Genomic DNA, 25,502 nt, shown 5'->3' with positions numbered 1-25,502 from the left:
GATTAATTTAAGTTCAATACATTCACTTGACATCTGTTCTCCCTTTCATAGTCCATGTACCCCTTTATGCCTTACTTCAATCCCGGCTCAGGACTTCAGAATTTGAGTCTCTGCATAATTAGTGACTGCTTGCAGCATGACACTGTTGCAATTCATTCCTTTTTGAAAGCTTTAGTCGCTTTTATGAACCAACTTATTCCTGGAATCAAAAATGTGCACTACTTTAGCGATGGATCTGCAACACAATACAAAAATTACAAAAAATGTGTTAATCTTTGCAACCATTACAAAGACTTTGGAATTTCTGCTGAATGGAATTTTTTTGTTATTAGCCATGGAAAATCACAATGTGATGACATTGGGGGAACTATAAAACTACATGCTACACATGCCAGCGTGCAACAACCTCTGGAAAATCAGATCTTGACTCCAAACGATTTGTTTAGCTTTTGTGAAGAAAATATTTTTGGGGTCAAATTCTTATTCATCTCAAAGGAAGACATTGAGAAATTAAGACCTATTCAGGAATCCAGATTTGAGAATGGCCATACAGTAGCTGGAACTCTGAAAAATCACCAGTTTAAGCCAATTGATGAAATCAAAATTTGTGTAAGCAGAATATCGGGAGACGAAACTTTCATTGCTGATGTCACTAAAGCTTGATAATCCTCCATTTAAATTGTCAGCCTGCAGTCTGGCCAATATGTTGCTTGCATGTATTACAATTATTGGTGAATTGGAAATATCTCTGAAATCTCCTCAGAACACAATGATATCTTAATTAATATTTTGTATCCACAAGGCCCTGCTCGATCCTTTCATTGGCTTATTAAAAAGATACTGTGTGGGTTTCAGAAGAACATACTTTTATGGCTTTTGACTCTAATGACAACTTCAACAGGAAGGTAATAAAGCTATTCACGATCTGTGTTGTCCAGTATTGACAACAAATTCAAGGCATTGTACTCAGACTAGCTGCATGATGAGCAGCATTTGAAGTGATTGTGAAGCACGATTTGTCTTTGAAATTGTTACTGCATTTCCCCATATATAGGCCGCAGGAAATGCCGATTTAGGTTTTAAAACTTTTAGATAAGCCGTCCCATGTTACTAGCCGTGGCTTATCTAAGCGTTTTAAAACCTAAAACAGCCTATACAATGGGGCGACCTATACATCCCTCCCCCCCCCAGTAAATACCTTCCCCGGCTGCTTCCTGCTTCGTCGCGGTCAGCGGTGCAGGGCAGGAGCGATCTTTTCAACATCCAGCTGTCTCCGCGTGGCTCCCTCAATGCATGTGTCAGTTCTCGCGGGATTTGCGAGAACTGGCACAGGCATTGAGGAAGCCACGCGGAGACGGCTGGATGCTGAAAAGATTGCTCCTGCCCTGCACCGCTGGCCGTGACAAGGCAGCCATCCAGGAGGAAGCTGCAGGTACGGGGGACTCCACGGCTGATCTTCCAGTGGGGCGGCTTCTCAACGATGTCTTTAGATAGACAGCCTCATATAAGGAAGCCACACCCACTGCAGGGGATTGTAAAACGGTATTTTTATCCAAACCATACTGTTTTTGATCATATTAATATTTTATCCTAATAAAAATTTACAGGTATTAGCCACAAATTTCCAACTCAGATTTCTCTCAATCCAGTGCCTGTCTACATCGCCCACATATTTTAACATTAAACGCAAATTGAACCTTGATATGATTTAAGGCCTATTTTAAGCTATTAGGAATAGTGGGTCAAAAATGTGGCTTGATGAGTTTTGTAGCCAAATAATTGCTCTTTCAGATGATGCAAGAAAGAAAGAGATTGGAGGATGTACAGTTGTAATATATGGCATTAAATATAGCTAAAAATTTGCATAACATTTTTTTTCATCAATCTTAAAAAAGATTCATCTCAGAAAAGAAAAGCGTAGTATGCCTAAAAGTTTACTGGGGCAGTATCTGGCCTTAATCTCTTCCAGTTCCTAAAATCTGAGCCCTGTTGTGCTATCTTTTCAGAGAGAGATGTTGTGTCAAATATTTGCCTGTGTGTTCCACAACAAGCTTTTTCATCAGCTTGTGGTCCTCAGTGATACACCAAAGCATGCACCAATGATCTGAGTAGTATATTTGGATTCAGCACAAACAGTTGTACTAGAAATATGACTCTTAGCTTTGTTGAGCAACTATCCTTTCCACAACTTTAACCCAAAGTTGCCATTTTGGCACTATCTTACATGGAATGAGAAAAGTGGCCTCTTAATGAGGCCCCTAACTTTGGAAGAATTTGAGATCCATCTCTAAGACTTTGCATATATTCATTGCATGTCCTATTGTACTTCCACTAAAATATTTAATCAACTTTGAGGTGATCAGGTGGGGAGGCCTAGACCACTTGACATGGAATGAACCTGATGTGACTTTTAAGATTTTTCCTCTCCTATCATATGCTTTTGGATGGTCTCCTGGTAGTCTTAGGTTTTTTGTTTGTTTGGGGTTTTTTTTTTTTTGCCAGTTTCTAAGTGTCTGTCTAACTCATTTGGCCTTCAGCACCTAGACGAGGGTTATTTTAGTCACTCAAGTGATTTGATTTTGCTGCAGCTGTTTTTCTGGACAAAAGGAGACCCCCCTGAGCTTCAAAAGATGTTCTGGTGCAAAGGACTATATTCATTGCAGAAACCCACTCATGGTGCTCGCAGTACCTGGGTCCTCACTGATCCCACTAATTGTATTCTTCTCAGATATCAAAGAGATGGATTTGTAGTTAGTGGAGGAAGAGCACAGAAAATGTTTCTAGCAATTTTAAACCAGTCCATCAGCATTAGAAGTGTCAGGCTCTATGGGTCCTAGGAATGCATTGACACCGAGTGTTTGTTACCTTGGTCATCAAACAGCCTACAAAGGACAGTCAGCCTCCTACTTCTGTTCAAAGAAGAGAGATTTAACCTTGTCTTGATTGGTTCTGAGTGAGCTTTGGGCAATATTTTCTGTTGAAGTGCGGTACTAAGATCAAGGGTATCCTCAAAGTGCCTTCTATGCAAGTACTACTCATCCTCTGCCATTGGATAGGTCTCTAGGACAAAGAGGGTTCACCAGCCTCCATAGACCAGAGAGCCCAGTTTTGAAATTCCTCAAGTGACTCGGAAGGATGTTGCCACTACTATTGTGATACCTCCCACTTTTGTAGATGGCAACCTTGGAGGAGTGGATGGAGTGCTGCTTCGCTGCAGGTTCAACATTGTCAGTGTTGAGAGCAGGGGAAGTCCAGCCAATACTTGAGACCCATACCCTGCCAGAAACGGATGTCTTAACACTGAGGCTACAATATTGTACATTTATAGTGCACCAAGGGAGGAAACTTCACCAAGTCACCAAGACTTTTTGGTGTCTTGGTGCTATAGGAGGCCTGACCATTGTGTCAGTATTGCAAAAGAAGCAGAGACTCTTGACTTCACTAGAAGAGCCAGGGAGCTTTTCAGAGGAGAATTCCACTGATCTCCCTTCAGATATCACTGTACCACATGAGAAATGCAAATCTCTGCCAGAGGAACTCTTTCACATATTTTAGGCCTTCCCATTTCAATTAAAGAAGGAAGAGAGTTCAGGTTTAGAAATATTGGATATCCTCCAGTTTGTTGATAGCCCCTCACCCCACCACAAGAAAGCTGTGATAGTGGCTGTTCTTAGAATCCTGATAGAAGTACAGATGAGAGTGTGGGAGATCCTCCTCTTGTATCTCCTATTGATGAGGTTGACTGTGTGTGCAAAAGACTCTGGGATTTGAGAAACAGCAGCTTCCTCACCATTTCATGGTGGTCAAATTCAAGCCAAGAATTCCAAGATTTGTTCTTAATTGCCCCTGTGGAGGGAAGCTTGGACATTCAGGTATAATGGGAAAAGGTTCTTTTAGAATACTGTGCTTATGTCTTACACAATATCCAGTCAGCTCTTCACAGACATGTACTTGTGAAACAGTGCCTTGTGTTGCAAAGTTTGTGGACACACTTCCTAGAGATAAGTCCAAGGAATTCTGCTCATTAATAGCCATAGTAAAGGAGTGTGGAAAATATATTCCCAAATGACTTATGAAACAGCATTGAGAGCTTCTACTATATGGTTTGGTTCTTACAGACTTGTTTGTCTGTGGACCTATGACTTTGGGCAAGTTATACAGGAAAAGTTTGCTGATGTGTTGAGCTGTGGAGATATTCTTTCTGAAGATAAGGTTCAGGAAGCTGCTTCCCTTATCGAGGAGCACAGTTAACCCTTAAGCCCCTCTTTAGGTCTGCTTGTGACCTGGCCTTTTCTTCTAGAAAGTACTTCAATTGAAAGCAATAGAAGTCCTGTTACTCCCTTAAATTAAGTATCCTCCTGCTTCTTCCAGTTTCAACAGGGTTCTCGCTCTCACTCCAGACAGCAGAGGGCCCAGAAGACCCAACCTGCATCTTAGCCAAAACAAGGAACGTGTTTGTTTGTTTTGTGGGGTTTTGTTTTTTTGTGGGGTGGGGTGGGGCTTACTGCTTCCATGGAACATATCTTCATTTCCTATATATTCCAGATGATGTAACCGTGGGAGGGAGGCAAAATCTTTTGCAAGCAGATTGTCCCTTATAACCTCAGACAGACGTATTCTTAAATTGGTCTGGAAATTACTGTCTTCAGTTGTCAGACCAAACCCCATATTGCCCACCAAGAACATCAACATTAAGCTCTCAGAATCAGGATATACTTACCTACAAGCCTGTTTTACCATAGAAAGAAGGCAGGAATTTTATTCTAATAATTTCTTCCTTGTGCAGATGAGAGGATATTGCCGATGCTAGACCTGAACAAATATCTCTTAAAGTTTGGGAAGGTTTCCTTGGGCTCCCTTATTTCCATTCTTCAAAAGGGGAATTGGAGTCCACATGTTTCCCTGTTGGACGGTTGGTTGGTCCAGCACTCAACTCAGGAAAGTGCAGAAAGATCTGTTTGCTCAACTATTCAGAAAGTAAAGAAAGTAGAGCAGTCTTAGCAAGTATCGGTCAAATGTTGAGGATGCTAAGCCATATGCATCAACAATCCCTATTACTCTCATAGTATGCCTCTTTTTGAAGCAAGCTCACTCAACCCTATCTACCCAGTGGACTCAGTACATGGAGAATCTCGGTATGTCATATCTGTCACCAATCATCTACAGACTTGGCATAAGTAATCCTCTTCTCTAAATTCCTCCAACTTAACAGATATATCTAAATCAGGCTGGGGAGCTCATATATATAGGGTTCATACCCAAGATATAAGGTCAGCTCAGGAAAGAGTTCATCAGATAATCTTCTTGGAGTGACGCGCTATTTGGTATGCTCTAAAGGCTTTCAAGGATCAGATGTCCCAACATATGGACAATCAGATGGCCATGTAAACAAGCAAGAAATAGATCAATTCTCTTAGGGATGAGCCTCAGAGCTGTGTATATGCTGAGCAAGGAAATATCCTGCTGGACAAACTGAGTCAAGTCCTATGGCTCCATAAGTGGATGATGGACAATGCAGTTTACCACACAATCTTATACTAGGGCATTTCATTAGATCTTATTGCCACCCTAATACAAGATACCTCAGTTTTGCTCCAGGATAAGATTGTATGGCAGGATAGCCTTGGATGCTTTCTACCTATGTCGGGAAGAGGGTCTTCTGTATATGTATTCTCCTCAAATACCCTTCATAATGAAGACCATTCTGAAGCTCATGCTAGATTAGGGAACTGTATCTCCTTATTGGCAGAGACAAATGTGGTTCCCATTGTTGTTGGACCTTTCATCAGAAGTCTCATGAGACTGGAGTGTCTCTCAACACTGATCACTCAAGAGCAGGGTACTCTGTTGCATCCCAATACAGAGTCTCTAGACTTCTCAGCTTTGAAGTTGAAAGGTTAATATTGTCTTCCTTGAACTTGCCCGATAGTATGGTGCAGGTCTTGCTAACTGCTAGAAAGGATTCCTGCTAGAAAGGATTCTTTAAGAGGGTATATGGTTTTTTATGGTGTGAAGGTGAAGCCATAGATACCTTTACTTGCCTTACACAGAAACTGCTTGAATACCTTCGTCATCTCTTTGATGAGTCTCAAGACCAAATTGGTAAGGATCCATCTTTGTGCAAATGGAGCATATCATCGAGTGGAGGACAAACCTATCTCTGTTTAGCTTTAATTACCCACTTTTATGTAGGGTTTGGTTGGGTTAGGTGTCATAAACTCATGTTCAAGCCCTAGCGACTTGATGAATTACAGCTCTAAAAAGAAATTGGTTTTGTGCTAGTCCAGTAACGTCCTCCAGCGTCATCCCCATGGTGGTTTTATGTAGGGCTTACTACTTATAAAACCTTTTATAAAGACCCACCATGTCATGGGACCTCAGTGTTGGTTGTACCCAGCTGATAAAAGCTCCTTTTGAGCTACTGGGTAACTGTCACTTAATTAGCTAAGCTTGAAGGTCTTATGTAGAAGTTACTGTAACATGCAGAACTTCAGGCCCTATATCTTATACTAGGCGTTCTAATAATAGTGATTTTGTGCACCTATCTCAGATTCCTTCCTAAAGTGTTGGAATTCTATCTTATGTACTCAATAGTCCTTCTAACCATTTTTTTTCCTAAACTGCATGCCCATAAAAGCAATAGTTTTGAACAAGAGAGCCTAGGCCTTTCATCTGGAGCGGACAAAGTCTACTCAGTATTTGTTTGTTTTTTTACCCAAACAGGATGGTGGCTCCCATTGGCAAATGCACACTTTCCAGTTAGCCAGCAGACTTAATTTCCTTATCGTATGCTCAGGCCAAGCTGACACCTCATAGTGACAGCTGTGGCTGCATTGATGGCACACTTGAGGTCAGCCTCCATAGAAGAGATTTGCAGAACTGTGACATGGCCTGCTGTTCTTATTTATTTGGTACTTGCTATATTGCAGTTCCTAAGGTCAAAGTGGTATACAATCTAAAATCAAACAGCCAGAAAAGAACACCATCTTTTTTATGGAAAGGATAACGCACAATCAAGAAGGGAAGGGTTTCATGCTCTCCCCACTACAGGGGCCTGACAGGTCTTTTCTAAAGGAATCCATTAAAGACTTGCTCAAAAATATGTCTTGAGGGTCTTCTTAAAAGAGTTGGGAGACATCTAGTAGATTGGGGTAGAGTATTCCATGTCTGATTGCAAGATATCTTGTTTCTATCCAACAAGGTCAAGAATAGAGGAGACCACTGCTGTTGCAAAGTGATCAAGGAGTACCATCCAGAGCTCCAGGACTGTTAGTGCAGGTTGCACTCAGATAGGTTGCTTGTTTGTTCCACCTTGTTATATGTTTTAAATGGTTCATGATAATTTTGCGTTAAATGTTTTGATATGAGCAGAACAGACTTGTTTCTCGGAGAGATTCCACGTATCCCTCCCTGTTATATTATCTAGGGCTGACCATCTACTTTGATACGAACTGAGGATTTTTGGGACAGCCCAAAATAAAGGGAGGCAGAGTAGAAAAAATGTAAATGAGGCTCCTATATAGGATCTCGCAACCAGGGATTGACAACCCAAGTGTTAAAGAATGATGTGCCTATTTACTAGAAAGAAGTTTGACAAGTTAAATCCCTAATCTTCCCTTGCCCTTTTCTGCTAGGGAGTCATACCTTTACTGTTTGCATAAGCACAGCAGTTTCCATTCAAAAGAATCCTCACTATCCACCAAAAAGGTAGAACTTTTCTGACTGCAGTAAACACAGTACTGTCAACTATACAAGAGTTAATCAAACCTCAGAACAGTGGACAGCAAAGTTAGTTACTATGTGAAGGAGAAGAATATCCTGAGTATTAGAGCAATTGGGCTCAAGGCAAAGGGAACCAGGTTTCAAACCCTGCTGATATTCCTTGAAATCTTCTGCAAATCATTTAATCCTCCATTGCTTAAAATACAATTTAGACTATATAAAAATGGGAAAATATGGTACTTGGATATAACTAGCTTTGGGCTACTACTGATGATGTGTAGTCTAGAAGCAACCTGTGTTCTGTTATCATAGGACAGTCCTACTAAGGGCTATATCGCCACCTGGTTTACAGTCTCTTATGATTAATCTTGCAACACCCATCCACAGAGAGTCATCCTAGAGACAGAAATTGTCACTCATACCAATTCAAATCATAAAGAAAAATCCACAGTGTGCCACCAAGCAAGAGTTCTTAATTTGAAAGACTGAATCCTTAAAGATAAATCAGAATGACTTTAGTGCCCTCTCTTCCTTAAGGTCAATTATAGAGAATTCACAAAAGCATGAAGCATGTATTCCTTCATCCCATTTGATGGCTAATCATGAATCATCAAGCCCAAATAAGATCAAACATAAGTGTCCTTGTTTCTGAATGCCGTATAATTCTTATATGGACTTCTTTGATCAATGTGACTATTTTTCAACCAAATGTTAGCTTGTAGGCCGTTGTGAGCTGCTGGGAGGACAAGATAGAAATTGAATTAAATAAATAAATATAGCTTGACATCACAAGATAGCAGCAAACCATGTGATCTGTTCATCAGCCAACTGCTGCAGCGACCACCAGATTTTAACCATCAACCATTCACTAGTGTTTTAGTTGGCAATATGACAGCTCAAGTAACTTTGATACATTATAGTACTGCTAATCAGTCTTCAGCTGTCTATGGTTTGAGCTTATTTTTATAGTTCCTGCACATAAAAATAAAATAAAACAATGCATTAAATAAAAAGATAAATGGCATATCTGTGAATGATTGCCACATCCAATCAAGACAACTCCTTAATCATCTGTCTGTATTTTTCCTATTGAGCTAATCACACCTTGGCCAGAACAAATTCCATGCCCTTCTTGCTCAAGCTGCTTCAACTTACCACAGTAGTATTGGGTTACCCATATACATTCAAATCATCTACAGTTGCACTCCGCTTGGGAGTCACTCGTATGTAGCTGATTTGTTGTGCTTATCCATGGAGAAAGCAAAGTTATTTAACCTGGAACAGGGGTTCTCTTTGAACACAGCAGTATAAATCTGCTGCATATTACTTACCATCTCCCTTTACCGTTGGAATCATTAAAACTATGGAATAGACTGATGGGGAGGAGAGGGTTGGTTTTTTTTCCTAGACTTTTGAACTCTGGGAGAACCCTATATAAGGTCTCTAGCCCTCACAGCCTGGATATTGACAATATAGTATTTAGTTTCCTAATTCTGCCTGATGTCTCATTTTTGGCTTCTAGGAAAACTTCCACTAGAAAATCTTATGGTTTTCAGAGCAAGAAGTTTAGTATAATGGAAAGCACTATCATTTGTTTATTTGTTTTTCAACCAAACTTCTTGAATATTTTCAAGAACTTCTTGAATATTTTCTACATCTTTAGAGTTAGGTTTATAAATTCACTCCACTAATAATATTCAGCCTTCATGCAATTGGTACTACCGAAGGTAAATTTATCTCTGTATAGTCTTTGTGTGAGGCTTGCTTTCATTGACGTCTCCCATCAAGTTATCTACTGTGTGATCTCATAGGACTTAAATATCTTTAGTTTCTAAGATTCAAAGTTTGCTGTCTCGGAATCGGTTAGCAATACTCCTACAATTCGATCTTCTGGATGCTTTTGATGTAGTTCATCATGACATTCTAATGCGATTATTATCAGAGATTGGGATAGATTAAAAAGTGCTACATTGGTTTAGAGGATTTTTAACATTACGATCTTATCAGGTACATGTTGATGGTAAATCATCTTTTGAGTGGAGATCAGTGTGTGGAGTGCTGTGGGGCTTTCCTTTTTGTCTCCTATCTTATTTAACACCTATATGACTACATTAAGAAAACTTAAGCTTACGAATTTAGAATCCATTTTTACATGTGGAGATGATATTTTTATATTATCGGAAGTGGATCCAACATTGATCGATTTGTCTGCAAATATGAAATCATGCATTTCTAGGCTTCAAAGTTGGGCTGCCACTGCTCAGATGAAGCTTAATGCAACAAAAACTAAGCTATTGTGGTTTGGCCCTAAAATAGATCTTTTGCCTTCCTCGATGACCTTATCAACTAGAAATTCTTTAAATCTTGAGTATTATTCTAAGATATTAGGTTTCTTGTTGGATTCCTCATTTTCGCTTCACTGTCAGGTTAACAATCTTTCTAAGAAATGCTTCTTTAGTCTTCGTATGTTAAGGAAAGTTCGTCATCTGTTTTATCAACAACATTCTGGTACAAGCCATTATATTAGCTCAATTAGATTATTGTAACTCTCTTTATGCTTATTTAAGTAAGAAAAATTTTAAAAAGTTAAAATTAATCCAGAACGCGGCAGCCAAATTGATTTATGGTAAGAAGAAATATGACCATGTCTCTTCTCTTAAAAGCTCTTCACTGGCTTTCAGTCCATTTCAGAATTCAATTTAAATGTGCGAGCATAACTTTTAAAATCCTACATGGAATTTTTGGAACTTTAGTCTCAATTTCTTTGAATTCATTACAATCTATAAAGTCTAGTACTTCTCAGATGTATAAATTATCTTTTCCATCTCTTAAAAGAATAAAATCCTGAGGTTATATTTCTCGATCCATTGTATATATTTTCACATCTATTTGGAATGATCTTCCTGTTGAGATTAGAATTCTTTTATCTCTTCCAACGTTCAGAAAATCTTTAAAAACACGCTTTTTCAGTTATTTTTATTGAGTTTTGGATTTTGTTATAATGTCTTTATTTTTTGTAAATTATGTCTGACTTTTCCATTTCATTAAGTATCTTATGTAAACAGAGTCGAGCTTTTATTTTTAAAAGATGACCTGGTATATAAATTTAAGGATTAGATTAGATTTAATACTAATCCAGTGGATGAAAACTCCTTTTTGAATTTTTTGATTCCAGTGAGCTGAAGTATTTGATCTAGAAAGTCCTGTTTTGATGACAATTACCGTATTTTTCGCTCCATAAGACGCACTTTTTTCCCACCCAAAAGTGGGTGGAAATCTCAGTGCGTCTGATGTACTGAAGGTACAAAATAATTTACCCCCCCCCCCCCCCGGTACTGTTTAAAAACACCCCTCCCGCCACCGCACCTTTTTAAAACACCCTGCCCGCTGCGCTGCCGCACGCCTGCCACACCTTTTTAAAAACCCAATCCCTGCCGTCCTCCATGGTACCTTGTTACAAATAACCTGGTGTTCCAGCGTGATCCCTCCATGCTAGCTGTATCCTATTTACCAGCCAGCGGCGCACAGGTCAGAAGACCGCGGAGGTCAGGAGCAAAACTTTCCGCGCTTCCGCTTGGGCCCACATTATCGCGGGACTTGCGAGAACTGACCACAGCTATTCAGAAAGCAGCACAGGCCCAGGCGGGAGCACGGAAAGCTTTGTTCCTGACCTCCATGCTGCTGGCTTAGAAATAAGAGGAGACAGTGAGAGAGGAGGGGATTTTAAAAGGTACCGGGGTGGGGGGATGTTTAAAATACCAAAACAGCCGTCTAGGGAGGGAGGGATTTTAAAAGGTAACGGGGGGGGGGGATGTTTAAAATACCAAGACAGCCATCTAGGGAGGGAGGGATTTTTGAAGGTATGGGGGGGTATGATTAAGATGGCACTGGGGGGGTATGGGGGGATGATTTAAGATATATGGGGCCTGCCTGCCAGCCAGCCACTAGGCCAGCCTGCCTTCCTGCCACTAGGCCAGCCTGTCGGCTATTAGGCCTGCCTGCCCTGTCCCAGTCTACCACTAGACCTACCCGCCCTGTCCCGGCCTACCACTAGACCACCAGAGGGGGGGGACAGGGTAAAGAGCCTGGTAGGGAGGGGGGACAGAGTGTGCAGAGCCTGAAAAGGAGTATGGGGTTGGGTACAGAGCCTGGCAGGGAGAATTTTGGTCAGAATGTTTTTTTTTTTCTTGTTTTCCTCCTCTAAATCTAGGATGCGTCTTATGGTCAGGTGCGTCTTATGGAGCGAAAAATACATTACTTTTCCATTGAGTAAATGAGTTCTAGATGTTAGTAAACCATTCTACAGTTTTTCAACAATTCTCAAAACTTTGTGGTAAAAACCGATGGGCCGCTGTCGCAGCTGTGATTGTAGCGATTTCCAAAAGGTGAGTCATTCTCCAAAAAACGCGCATTCAAATGAGGTTGGCAGAGAGTAGCAAAGGTTCTCTAAATTTGCATGTGCCCATAGCTGATGATAGTGACCAGCACAAGCGCAGAATAAATGCACAAAAAAAACCAAATCAGAGATCAACAGGAGGGATGTCCACTCCCTCCTGCTGCCAAGCAACACACTTCTACAACCCCCCCCCCCCTTGGCAGCGGGAAAGATGGCCACTCCCTCCCTCGCCGCCATCAAGCAACTTCCCCCCCCCTCCAACCCTCCAGGCATCAGGAGAGATGTCCACTCCTTCCTGCTGCTACACAATCCCTCCCCCGTGCTTCCGATGAACCCCCTCCCCTTTATCTTTTTTTATGATGGCTTGCCAGAGCGATACATACTCCTTTCGGCCAGCAGGCCCACCTCTCCAAAATGGTGAGCCTTCCTCTCCCTGGTGTATCCTTTGCTCCAAGCAGGCAAATAACCAAGCGATCTTCACGCCCACCAGCCATCTACATGCCTAATGATTGAATCTCCCACTATAACAGCTGTCCTAACCCTTCCCTCTTGGGCAGAAGAACACATACTTGGTACGAGAGGACATTGCATCCTGGTGTGCAGGTCTTGGCTACAGGATGGCTTCCTACTTCACCAGAGTGAAGATCTCCTTTAAGAAGACCTCCCTCCTCCAAGGCAGCACAGAGGCTGCCAAACTAGAGGTGGGAATTTTCTACAACATCCCTGTAGGTCATCTCTATTTACCTCTCTGTCTCCCTTAGCTCCTCTGCTACTCTAGCCTCAAGAGATCAGACCTGTTGGTGGCTGTAACAACTATGATTCTCTCTCCTACAGCTCAGTGTACAGGAACCCATCACACTTTCAATCTTTCTGAGACTGCTAACAAAGAACTAAGGCTCTCTTCTTCATCCCAGTCTGTGCTCATTAGCTCTCACAGCGCAATATCTCTCTCCCAATAAGTAGATGCTTTCACACTCTGCTGCAGTGTCAGTCATCATCAGAGCCTCTAGAAAACCTTCCACGCAACGCTGCTATCATTTCAAGTGGTCGTGCTTCACGATTTGGTGTAATTTCAACTCAGTAGATTCAATCACTTGTCCTCTTCCATCGGTTCTAGATTATCTCCTATCTAGTTCTGATCTCAAAGCTACTTCAGTTAGAGTTCATCTCAGTGCTATTAATGCTTTTCACACACCACTGGACAAAAAGTCATTGACTATACATCCTCTGGTTTACAGATTCATGAAAAGATTTTGTCATACTAAGCCACCACTCAAGCTTCCTCATGTTCCTCGTGTTATCCTTTCCAATCTCATGAAGCCTCCGTTTGAGCCATTCTCGACTTCATCTCTCAAACATCTCACTTGGAAAGTGGTGTTCCTCATATCTCTCACATCAGCATGCCGCGTCAGTGATCTTCAAGCACTTGTCTCATAAGAACATAAGCATCGCCTCTGCTGAGTCAGACCATAGGTCCATCATGCCCAGCAGTCCACTCCCGCCGCGGCCCTCCCAGGTCAATGACCTATAAGTGATCCTTTACTCAAAAAACATTTTGTTCTGTATAGTATCCCTCTAATTATACCCTTCAATCCCCTTTTCCTTTAGGAAATCGTCCAATCCCATTTTGAAACCCATAATCGTACTCTGCTCTACCACCTCCTCTGGAAGCGCATTCCAGGTGTCCACCACCATCTGAGTGAAGAAGAATTTCCTAGCATTTGTTCTGAATCTGTCTCCTTTCAATTTTTTTGAGTGTCCTCTTGTTTTAGTTGCCCCCGCCAGTCTGAAGAATCTGTCCCTCTCTACCTTCTCTATACCTTTCATGATCTTGTAAGTTTCTATCATGTCCCCTCTGAGTCTCTGCTTCTCCAGGGAAAAGAGCCCCAGCTTCTCTAGTCTTTCAGCATTTGAAAGGTTTTCCATGCCTTTTATCATTCTTGTTGCTCTTCTCTGGACCCTCTCGAGTATCGCCATATCCTTCTTAAGGTACGGCGACCAGTATTGAACGCAATACTCCAAATGCGGGTGCACCATTGCCCGATACAGTGGCAGGATAACTTCCTTCGTTTTGGTAGTGATACCTTTTTTGGTTATGCCCAACATTCTGTTCGCTTTCTTTGAGGCCGCTGCACATTGTGCCACCGGCTTCATTGTTTTATCCACCAAAACCCCTAAGTCCTTTTCTAATTTACCTTCCCCCAGTACCATCCCCCCCATCGTGTAGTTGTACATCGGGTTTCCTTTCCCTATGTGCAAGACATTACATTTCTCTACATTGAAGCTCATCTGCCATTTATTTGCCCACTCACTCAGTCTGTTCAGGTCCCTTTGCAGTTCTTTACATTTCTCAACAGTTCTAACTGCTGGAGAGTTTTGTGTTGTCCACGAATTTTATAACTTCGCACTTCATCCCTGATTCCAGGTCATTAATAAATATATTGAACAGCAGCGGTCCCAGCACTGACCCCTGCGGGACGCCACTCATGACCCCTTTCCAGTCAGAGAAGTGTCCCTTTACTCCTACCCTTTGTTTTCTGTCCGCCAGCCAATTTCTGATCCATCTGTATACGACCCCTTCCACCCCGTGGTTCCACAGTTTCCTTAGTAGGCGCTCCTGGGGTACCTTGTCGAAGGCTTTTTGGAAGTCCAGATATACAATGACTATGGGGTCACCTTTGTCCAATTGTTCGTTTATCCCCTCAAAGAAGTGCAGTAGGTTCGTTTGGCATGATCTTCCTTTACAGAAACCATGCTGGCTTGTTCTCATCAGATTATTTTTTCTATATGCTCATTGATACTGTCCTTGATTAATGATTCGGCCATCTTCCCCGGAACTGAGGTTAAGCTCACCGGTCTGTAGTTCCCCGGGTCGCCTCTCGATCCTTTTTTGAAGATAGGTGTAACATTCGCTGTCCTCCGGGATTACCCCTGTTTTCAAGGATAGGTTGCAAATCTGCTGTAGTAACTCCGCTGTTTCGTTTCTGAGCTCTTTCAGTATTCTCGGGTGGATTCCGTCTGGGCCTTGAGATTTGTCAGTTTTTCTATCTATTTGTTTGAGTACGTCTTCGAGGCTTACCTCCATGCGTGATAATTTTTCCTCTTGATCCCCCTTGAAGATTTTTTCCGGTTCTGGCACATTGGATGTGTTCTCTTTTGTGAAGACCAACAAGAAGAAAGTGTTTAATCTCTCTGCCACCTCCTTTACCACTCCCTTCCTGTGTCCCTCCTCCCTCGCCGACTGTTTTCCTTTTACATATCGAAAGAATGGTTTAAAATTCCATGCCTCCTAGATAAGTCTCTCTTCATACTCTTTTTTTGCTTTTCTGACCAAGCAGTGGCATTCTTTTTGGTGCTTCCTGTGCTCTTTCCAATTTTCCTCGGGTTTATCCTTTTTCCTATCACCTTCTTAACTTCATTGGTTATCCATGCTGGGTCTTTTGCTTGATTCTTTTTGCATCCTTTTCTAAGTCTGGGTATATACAAGTCCACCTTCTACCACGATAGTGGTTCTTTGCACTCATCCCAAGTTCCTCCTGAAGGGCATCTCAGAATTTCATTTCAACCAGTCTGTAGCACTCCCTGTCTTCTTTCCCAGACTGCATTCCCACCCTAGGGAAGTGGCATTCCACACATTGAACTGTAAATGTACTCTTTCTTATTATTTGGATCACACCAAAACTCACAGAACATCACTCTCTTTCGATCTGAAAAATTCTGGAGCTCCTGTCATCAAGAGAATCATTTCCACATGTCTGCGGATTATATCGCCTTCTGCTATGCTCGGGCAGAGCTGACATTTGTAGGCCGTGTCACTACACATAAATTTCAAGCAATGGCGTAACTCATCTACAATTTACTCCCATTGAGGACATCTGTAAAGCAACCACTGGTCCTCAATTCATCCCTTCATATCCCACTATTGTTTGGAAAATCATTCCAGGTGGGATAGTTGGTTCAATCAGGCAGTTATCTGAGGACAGCAGGTAGATATTCTCAGAACCCTCCCACCTCCCCTAATTGACTTCTTAGCTTTCTTACTAAACTGATGGTCCTACGAACTGTCATTGGGCAGGAAGACACTGGCAAGTGTGTAGTGCAGGCATTATTAAGATTTTTAAAGTGACACTTTTAGACTGTTCATGCCGGATTCCATGGATCCTAGATATAGAATTTATCCGAGTGGCTATACAAATAGCCGGACCAACTTCATCCACTCAATATAATAAACCCCGGCTATATATCACATCCCCATATTAATAACAGGATGGTTATGAAAGAATATTTTGATACTCAATCCTCAGAGGGAAATTGTACCCGTTGGCTCAAGTGTATGAATACACTGAACCCACTCTTCACGGGATCTCATGGGATCAAAATATATCATATTATGCAAAATATTTATTAAATTTTTCTATATTCAATATGAACTTGTACTTAACTTATAAAGTTCGTTCTTTCTTTTTTTGAACTTATTTAAAATAGGAGCGCCTCCACCAACATGACCATGTTTCATGTACTTTCCTCAGGGTCGAGGCTCCCTTGTTAATTATCTGCAAAACATTAAACATAGCGTGAGTATCAAAACTTTTACCCAATCCCACTATAATAAATTACTAATCCAAAAATTCATATGGCTAACCACGTTTCACCCCATGACTTAAAAGCCCACGATTCTAGCTTACTTTCTTGTGAGAATCTCACAAGAAAGTAAGCTAGAATCGTGGGCTTTTAAGTCATGGGGTGAAACGTGGTTAGCCATATGAATTTTTGGATTAGTAATTTATTATAGTGGGATTGGGTAAAAGTTTTGATACTCACGCTATGTTTAATGTTTTGCAGATAATTAACAAGGGAGCCTCGACCCTGAGGAAAGTACATGAAACATGGTCATGTTGGTGGAGGCGCTCCTATTTTAAATAAGTTCAAAAAAAGAAAGAACGAACTTTATAAGTTAAGTACAAGTTCATATTGAATATAGAAAAATTTAATAAATATTTTGCATAATATGATATATTTTGATCCCATGAGATCCCGTGAAGAGTGGGTTCAGTGTATTCATACACTTGAGCCAACGGGTACAATTTCCCTCTGAGGATTGAGTATCAAAATATTCTTTCATAACCATCCTGTTATTAATATGGGGATGTGATATATAGCCGGGATTCCATGGATCCAGCATGAACATCCATGAATATCTATCTGCTGTCCTCAGATAACACTTGCTACAGGTGAGTAATTATGCTTTTTCTGAGTGCAGCAAGATACTAAGCCTCACAAAACTCTGCTGCATCTCCCCCTTTCCCCCAAAGGAGTTGGCTTCTTGGAATAGCTTTGAAAAGTACTGAAGGGGCCCCATGTGGTAACACTGATTTCAAGTTGTCACCTATTTGAGAGGCCTGGGTATACCGCCATCCTCTTAGAACAACTGTTATAGATAAGCAACTTTAATTTTTTTCCCCATCAGGACTGATGTTAAATTTGCAGAAGCCCACCTTAGTTATGTATCCTTCAGATTGAACCAGGCTTGAGGCACCTTGCAGCTTGGGTCCCAGGGCAGTTTGCCCAGGTTGCCACCCTCTAATGCCAACCTTGCTTTTCATAGCTTAAAACAACTTACTAAATAAGAGAAAAAACTAGATAGAATGCTTTTTTTTATTTTTTTAAGGATGCTGCTATTCATTACAGGAGTACTTCAGATAAAGAAATTCAGGTTGTTTAGGTTGAAATGATTCCTTATATATATATATATATATATATATATATATATATATATATACAATGATGTAGCAGAAAAATATATTTTTCCTCTTTGTGTATTGGACAATACTGAAATAACTGGAATTAATCTTTTAACTTTCCATGTTTCCATGCTTATGTTCTTATTTCAAACTTACTTAATGTTGGTTTTTTGATTGCTTGCTTAAATCAATTGAAATTATTCTGGTTACTGCTGATGTTAGCATTATATTTCTGCTTAATAGGAGTAGTAAAACAGAAATGAAGCTGACTCAGGCCTTGTGGTGGATATGGATCCCATTTTCTGTCTGATGGGAATGATTGGGTCCAGCCCAGGGAGGGAAGGTAGCCTGTCACTTTGGTGGCAGCCTCTACTTAGTCAATCAGCAGTGCTGAGATTATAATTTTGGTGACAAGTACCCCTTTAGCCCTGGGACTGGCAAATCACCTGAGTCACTTAGGCAGGTAATCTGAGTATGGGGTGGGATATAGGAGGTGAAGAAAATCTGATAAGCTAAATAAAAATACAGTGGGTGTATTTCTTCAAATTCCAGTGAACATTGAATATGTCAAGCCTTCTCTCATGCCATAACAGAAATTTTCTTTAAAAAAATATATAAAATTAGGAGGATTGACATCTCTCCAAGTGCCCTGAGGAAGCATACCCGTGTATTGGGAGAAGAGAAATCTTTTAAAGAAGAATCTCAAAAGGTAGGTTCTAAGTTAGTATGACATGTATATTAAGATCCCATTGACAAAAATAAACTGTATTTCTTCTTATTTCTAGATGTTTTCCACAATTTGGTCCATAGTTTTTGGTGTAGATCTGCTAAAGAGGCAGATCAATTTCTTCATAACAAATGTCTATAGTTAGATGTGAGTTACTGATTATAAGTGTGTGTTATTTCAAGGTAACATGGATGATTTATCATTTTTGTGACGCTACAATTTATGAGCTTTAAGATATATATTTTTTTTCTTTTAAAGAATTAATTTGGGTTTGCTGTGATACAGGATATAAAGACTATGCAGTATTTGTGATTTATTCTTCCTAATTGCTTGTTGAGCATTACTGTAAAGACTGCTTTGTAGATCAGTTGGGGGAGGGTGAAGCCTACTTTAAAGCATGTTGAACTGTTTTACTCCAGAATGTGAAAAATATACAATGAAGCAGAGATTTCAACAAGGATCTGTAACTGTTATATGTGGGAAGGAGAGCACTCACCACCACTATTTAGAAACCTTACATGTATTAGGCATGGCAACCATCAAGGTTTAAAAGCGTGTATGCTGCCTCCTACATGTGGGAGGTTGCAAAATAGCAGCTTAGCAGCAACTTGTACACATACACAGCTGCAATTTTGCTAACTTACAAGTATTATCTCCTAGTCCCTTCCTAGAATCAGACGCTGCCTACCTTCCCCCCACTCCCTCCCCCCAAAATACCATGCCCTAAGGAGAATGGGCACCCTTAACCAGAAAACCTGGGCTGCATTCTCCCATCCCTCACCAAATAAGCATAGCTAGTCCAGAAGCAGATAGTCTGAAGTAGCATGGCTCCCTGAAGAAGAATCCCTCTCCAATTAGTATGGCCTCCTGATGCGAGTTCTCACTTGACTTAAGCTATGGTACACCAGAGCTGCTATCCATCCCCATTCACACAACTGCAACTGCATGTGCTGCCCTGGCCCCCACCCCTAAGGGTTTACCTGGTATAGTGCTGAGAAATGGGAGTGATCTAACTCCAGCATAGGAAAGGCACTCAGAAGTCCTAGTAGTAGTCCTTTCAGACTACTGCTAGAGGTAACCCATTCAGAAATACTCTTATATGGAAGCCTGATCCCTAGCAGTTGACTCACAGACCTATTGCTGGGCTCCTGGGCACCATTTCCATGGCTGGAGTCAGACAAGTCAGGAACAGAAGAGTGCCATTCCCATTTCCCAGCACTAGAACTCCAGGTAAGCCCTGGGGGAGGGGGTGCAGCTGAGGTGGGAGGTGACAGCCCTACAATCATAATGCAGGGAGGAAGTGACTGGCGGAAACCCACATCGGGGGGGACACTAATTGGTGGGGGATTCTTTTAGAGGGGCCTTCTCCTTGGTGTCTGATTTAGACATGCTGATGATGTCTGTGCAGATGCATGGGTTCTGGTTAAGAGGGGACCATTCTCATTAGGAGTGTCTAGTTTGAGAGGGCATGTCAATCGTAGGGAGGTTGGTAAAGGGGGGATGTGATGCAGATGGAGACTGGGCCCATGAACATGTGATGTTTGGGCATAAGGCATGTGCAGCCTTACATCCTGCCAACACTTACACCTTGCCATAACTTGTTTTGGGGTCAGAAAAGGTATAAGCCCCAACATCAAGGTGTTAAGAGCACACACATTTATTCTCCTTCTGAAATGGTGACTAAAATGTATCTTCTGAGCACTCGCTAGTCTTGTCCAAATCATGCCCAGACCACCATTGCACTTTTTATGCACTCAGGTTTGAGGCATGTATATCCTACCTTTGTAAGATAGAAACTTAGACATTTATACTAGATAAATGTTTAAGTACAGGTTTGCGCACTTTTCAGGTGTGAATAGCCCTTCTAAAATGACTGCCATAGGCAGCTGTGTTTCTTAAAATACCAAATATAAATAAATATGTAACTCCACTTTAATAGCTGATGGGTTTTATCCCATGGAAGAAAAAGCCTCGGGTCTATCTGGTAGAGCTAAAGCTCAAACCACCTCCGCCCACATCATTGGCTGAAAAAACTTCGGTTGGGATTCACTCTTTACCAATAAAATTCTAGAGAAGAAAACGAGATTTAAACAGCAATGCTAAATGTTGCTACAGACTTCTATGGCGTCCCTTGTATAGCCAACGTTTCACGGATCACTGCTGTTTCTTCAGGGCTTCTGGACTTTCATATATCATTCATAATTCTGCAGATATAATTATATAAAGGAAATTTCACTAGTATATTCCTTGTCTTATAAAATATACCATAATTTAGCATGCCTTCAGTGAAGAAGTTACTAAGCTGTTGCTTGGTAAATCTCACAGCTCCTGTATTGAAAGTGGCGTTTCAGACTTGTTGTTTTAAAAGGAGAGACAGCCAATCAGAACCCTATGTGTCATCTTGCAGGGAAATGTCGGCATCTCCTTATTGATTGACTAGCTCAGAGACTACAGCTCAGGGTGATCTCATCAAGGTGGCAATTGTGTACAAAAAAACTTAAAGAACAATTGACTTAATAATAGTAATACCAATCTATACAATTGTTCAAGCCAACCGGTGTTACTGAACATAATTCATAAATCCAACATTGTTCTCTGTGCTGGAGGCATAGCTGTCTGTTGCCCCCATTGATGTCTTGATTCACATGATCTAACACATTACATTTTAGCTGAAAAAAATCATGGTTACTTTCAATGCAATGTTGCACAATTGGGGCTTGTAAAATCCTTCTTCCCAATGCGCTTCTATGTTTGTTCAAACGAACCCATAATTGTCTAGATGCCTGACCAACATAGACTTTCAGGCACAGTCACACTAAACCAGTGGTCTCAAACTCAAACCCTTTGCAGGGCCACAATTTGGATTTGTAGGTACTTGGAGGGCCTCAGAAATAAATAGTTAATGTCTTATTAAAGAAATGACAATGTTGCATGAGGTAAAACTCTTTATAGTTTATAAATCTTTCCTTTTGGCTAAGTCTTAATAATAATATTGTCATTTATAGCTAAAGAGACATATGATCAAGAAACTTTTATTTTACTTTTGTGATTATGATAATCATACCGAGGGCCTCAAAATAGTACCTGGCGGGCCGCATGTGGCCCCCGGGCCGCGTGTTTGAGACCACTGCACTAAACAGTAAACTACATGATCATTTGTGCAAGAAGTTCTGATTGGCTGTCTCTCCTTTTAAAACAACGAGTCTGAAACACCACTTTCAATACAGGACACTGTGAGATTAACCAAACAACAACTTAGTAAATAAATTCTTCACTGAAGGTATGATAAATTATGGTGTATTTTATAAGACAACGAGTATACTAGTGAAACTTCCTGTATATAATTATATCTGCTGAATTGTGAATGATATATGAAAGTTCGGAAACCCTGAAGAAACTGCAGTGATCCTTGAAACATTGGCTATACAAGGGACGCCATAGAAGTCTGTAGCAACATTTAGCATTGCTGTTTAAATCTCGTTTTCCCCTCTAGAACTTTAGTGGTAAAGGGTGAATCCCAACGGAAGTTTTTTCAGCCAATGATGTGGGCGGAGGTGGTTTGAGGTTTAGCTCTACCAGATAGACCCGAGGCTTTTTCTTCCGTGGGATAAAACCCATCAGCTATTAAAATGGAGTTACATATTTATTTATATTATTTATTCCCACTTTCATGATTGGAGACTAATTAGTTATACTAATTTTCTTAAAATACCAGCACAGATCTACAGTACTTTGGTTGACTGTTGACACAGGTATAACAATTCTCAGTCTAGAAATAAGTCTGGTAAGGCCACTTCAGAACCCAGGGTACCTCAACATTGAAGCCTTTGGAACTGTGTCACTAAGAAGTGCCCAAGCCTCCATTTAACACTTTGATGTATGAATTTCTTGAGCCCTTGTAGTAACTTGAGTGAGGAAAACAAGAAATATCATGCTTCCTAGCCTTAAGGACTGGTTCATAAGAATTGCCATACTGAGTCAGACAGATAGTCCATCTAGCCCAGTATCCTTCTTCCAATAGTGGCCAATCCAGGTCACAAGTACCAGGCAGAATCTCAAATAGTAGCAAGATTCCATTCTACCGATTCCAGGGCAAGCAGTGGCTTTCCCACGTCTGTCTCAATATCAGACTATGAACTTTTCCTCCAGGAATTTCATCCAAACCTTTTTTAAACCCATATATGCTAATCGCTGTTACCACATCTCTAGCAGTGAATTCCAGAACTAAACTATTCTATGAGTGAAAAAATATTTCCTCCTATTCAGTTTAGAAGTATTATCATGTAACTTAATTGAGTGTCCTCTAGTCTTTGTGCTTTTTGAAAGAGTAAAAAATTGATTCTGTTTTTCCCATTCTATACCGTTCAGGATTTTATCTTCTTCCCCCCCCCCCCCCCCCCCAGCTATCTTTTTTCCAAGCTAAAGAACCTTTTCTCACATAAGAGGAGTTCATACCCTTTATCATTTTGGTCACCCTTCTTTCAACTTTTTCTCATTTTGTTATATCTTGATAGCAGCAACCAGAATTACACACAATTCTCAAGGTGGTTTTACACCATGGAGCGATAGAGGCATTATAATAATTTTTGTCTTATTTTCCATCCCTTTCCTAATGGTTCCTAGCTTCCTGTTTCCTTTTTTGGCTACTACCACACACACAGTACAAGATTTCAGTTTATTGCTTACAATGAAACCTAGATCTTTTTCTTGGGTGTTGATTCTTAAGGTGGACCCTAGCATCAAGTAACTATATAATTTGAATTATTCCTCCCAATATGCATCACTTTGCATTTGCCCACATTTCACTTGGATGCCCAGTCTTCATTTCATAAGGTCTTCCTGCAATTTTCACAGTTGCTTGTGTTTTAACAACTTAATAATTTGTCTCATCTGCAAATTTAACAACCTCACTTGTTCTGGTTTCCAGATCATTTATAAATGTTATATAGCACAGGTCCCAGTACAGATCCCTGCGACACTTACTATTTACCCTCTTCCATTGAGAAAAATGACCATTTACCATATATACTCGAATATCAACCTGGATTTATGGGCCAAAAATGGGGGTCCTGATTTATATTCGAGCCAATACACACCCCCTTCCAAAATTTTTGCAGGCCGCCACCACCATTCACCCTGCTGCTCTCCCTGTCCTAGACTCAGGCTCATACCTCTACTGATGATTGTCGGTGGAGGTGCAGCGGGCAGGAGCGAACTTTCCAAGTTCCTGCCCCGCTGTTAACAGGCTTCTGTGAGTGTCTTCTGCTGTGCTGAGAAGCACGAGCAGGCGTGTGATTTTGCGCTGCTGCTCAGTGCTGAGCAGGTTCCTTAATGGTTCCTGTGAATTCTCGCAGAAGCCATTAAGGAAGCCGCTCAGCATTGAGCAGCAGCGCAAAATCAAGCATCTGCTCGTGCTTCTTCTCAGTGGCCGAAGACACTGTAGCCAGTTAACAGTGGGACAGGAGCTTGAAAAGTTCTCTCCTGCCCACTGCACCTCCACCAACGATCATCAGTAGAGGTATGAGCCTGAGTCTAGGGCAGGGAGGGCAGCAGAGTGCAGAGCTTGGGAGATAGGGAGGGTGCAGAGTGACAGGGAGGAAAGGAAATGTGCTGGGTGCAGAGTCTGACAGGGAAGGGAGGGAAGGAAGTAAGGGGGCTGTGTGCAATGCCTGACAGGAAGGGAGCTGGGTGCAGTGCCTGACAGGGGAAGGAGGGAGGGAAGGAAATGTGCTGGGTGCAGAGTCTGACAGGGTGGGGAGGAAGGAAGGAAAGGGGTTGGGTGCAATGCCTGACAGGGGAGGGAGGGAAGGGGACTGGGTGCAATGCCTGGCAGAAAGGAAGCTGGGTGCAGAGCCTTGCAGGGCACTTGAATATTAAGCCGCTCGACTTATATTCGAGTCAACCATTTTTCCTCCTTCGAGTATATACGGTATCCTCCACCCTCTGTTTTCTATACACTAACTATTTCCTATTCCACAACACAACATTGCCTTCCATCACATAGCTTTTTAATTTTCTCAGAATTCTCTCTTGAGGCCTGACCATCACTTAAATCATGGTCAGCTTCTTTGTGCTTAAAAGGCATCTTTGCGATCAACTTCAGTCAGACAGATAGATGGCTGGATCTTTTCTGCATGCCCAAATTGTTCTTGGTGATGTCTTTGCAGTAGGTACACAAAGATACCATGATCACTGCCAAGTCCTTGTAGCACTCTACTTATTTAAGGAGGGACACCTGTGAGCACACTGAACTTCTCTTGAAACAGCTGACTTTGGTTTTAGCCAAAATATTGACAATGGGAAATCAAAAGCAGCAGCTACAGACAGAGATAGATTTCTTCAGACTAATGGGGACCACAAGTACAAGGGGGCACTCAGAGAAGCTGAAAGGGGACAGGTTTAGAACCAATGCTAGGAAGTTCTTTTTCACTCAGAGGGTGGTGGACACCTGGAACGCATTGCCGGAGGTTGTGATAGGACAGAGTACACTACAGGGATTTAAAGAAGGATTGGATAAATTCCTGAAAGATAGGAGGATTGAGAGATACAGATAGAGGTAGAGATGGGATATAGAGAGAGTATAGATAGAGACCAAGAGGGATTTAAGGGTTCAGACGATGATCACCGTACAGGTCATGGGCCTGATGGGCCGCCGCGGGTGCAGACTGCTGGGCGCGATGGACCTCTGGTCTGACCCAGCAGAGGCAACTTCTTATGTTCTTACAATCTTGCCAGATCTCAACACCAAGCTAGCATGAAAATAACATTTATCCCTGATCTAAAGGAGGAAGAAAAATGCAGTTTATAAAGTATGCATATAAATCATGACTCTGCACATACTCTATCCTAATTTAACCTCTGAGCATATACACACTGTGCAAATAGGCATGAGCTGTTTTATGAAGGATTAGCTGTA

At 41.4% G+C, this 25,502-nt stretch overlaps 1 protein-coding gene across 7 annotated transcripts in view; it reads left to right on the top strand.

The window, feature by feature from the left end:
* The window catches only part of BCLAF1 (BCL2 associated transcription factor 1), a 245,353-nt gene that overhangs the window by 162,237 nt on the left and 57,614 nt on the right, over positions 1-25,502 (top strand). For all 7 annotated transcript variants that reach the window (XM_033936166.1, XM_033936164.1, XM_033936160.1 and 4 more), the window contains exon 7: positions 18,484-18,568. In XM_033936166.1, the coding sequence (XP_033792057.1) occupies positions 18,484-18,568 (85 nt within the window). The remainder of the gene's footprint in view (positions 1-18,483; positions 18,569-25,502) is intronic.

Source organism: Geotrypetes seraphini, chromosome 3, assembly GCF_902459505.1.
Source record: "Geotrypetes seraphini chromosome 3, aGeoSer1.1, whole genome shotgun sequence".
Classification (NCBI taxonomy): domain Eukaryota; kingdom Metazoa; phylum Chordata; class Amphibia; order Gymnophiona; family Dermophiidae; genus Geotrypetes; species Geotrypetes seraphini.
The sequence above is the reverse complement of the archived record's forward strand: the minus strand, read 5'-3'. Positions and strand labels throughout refer to the sequence as shown.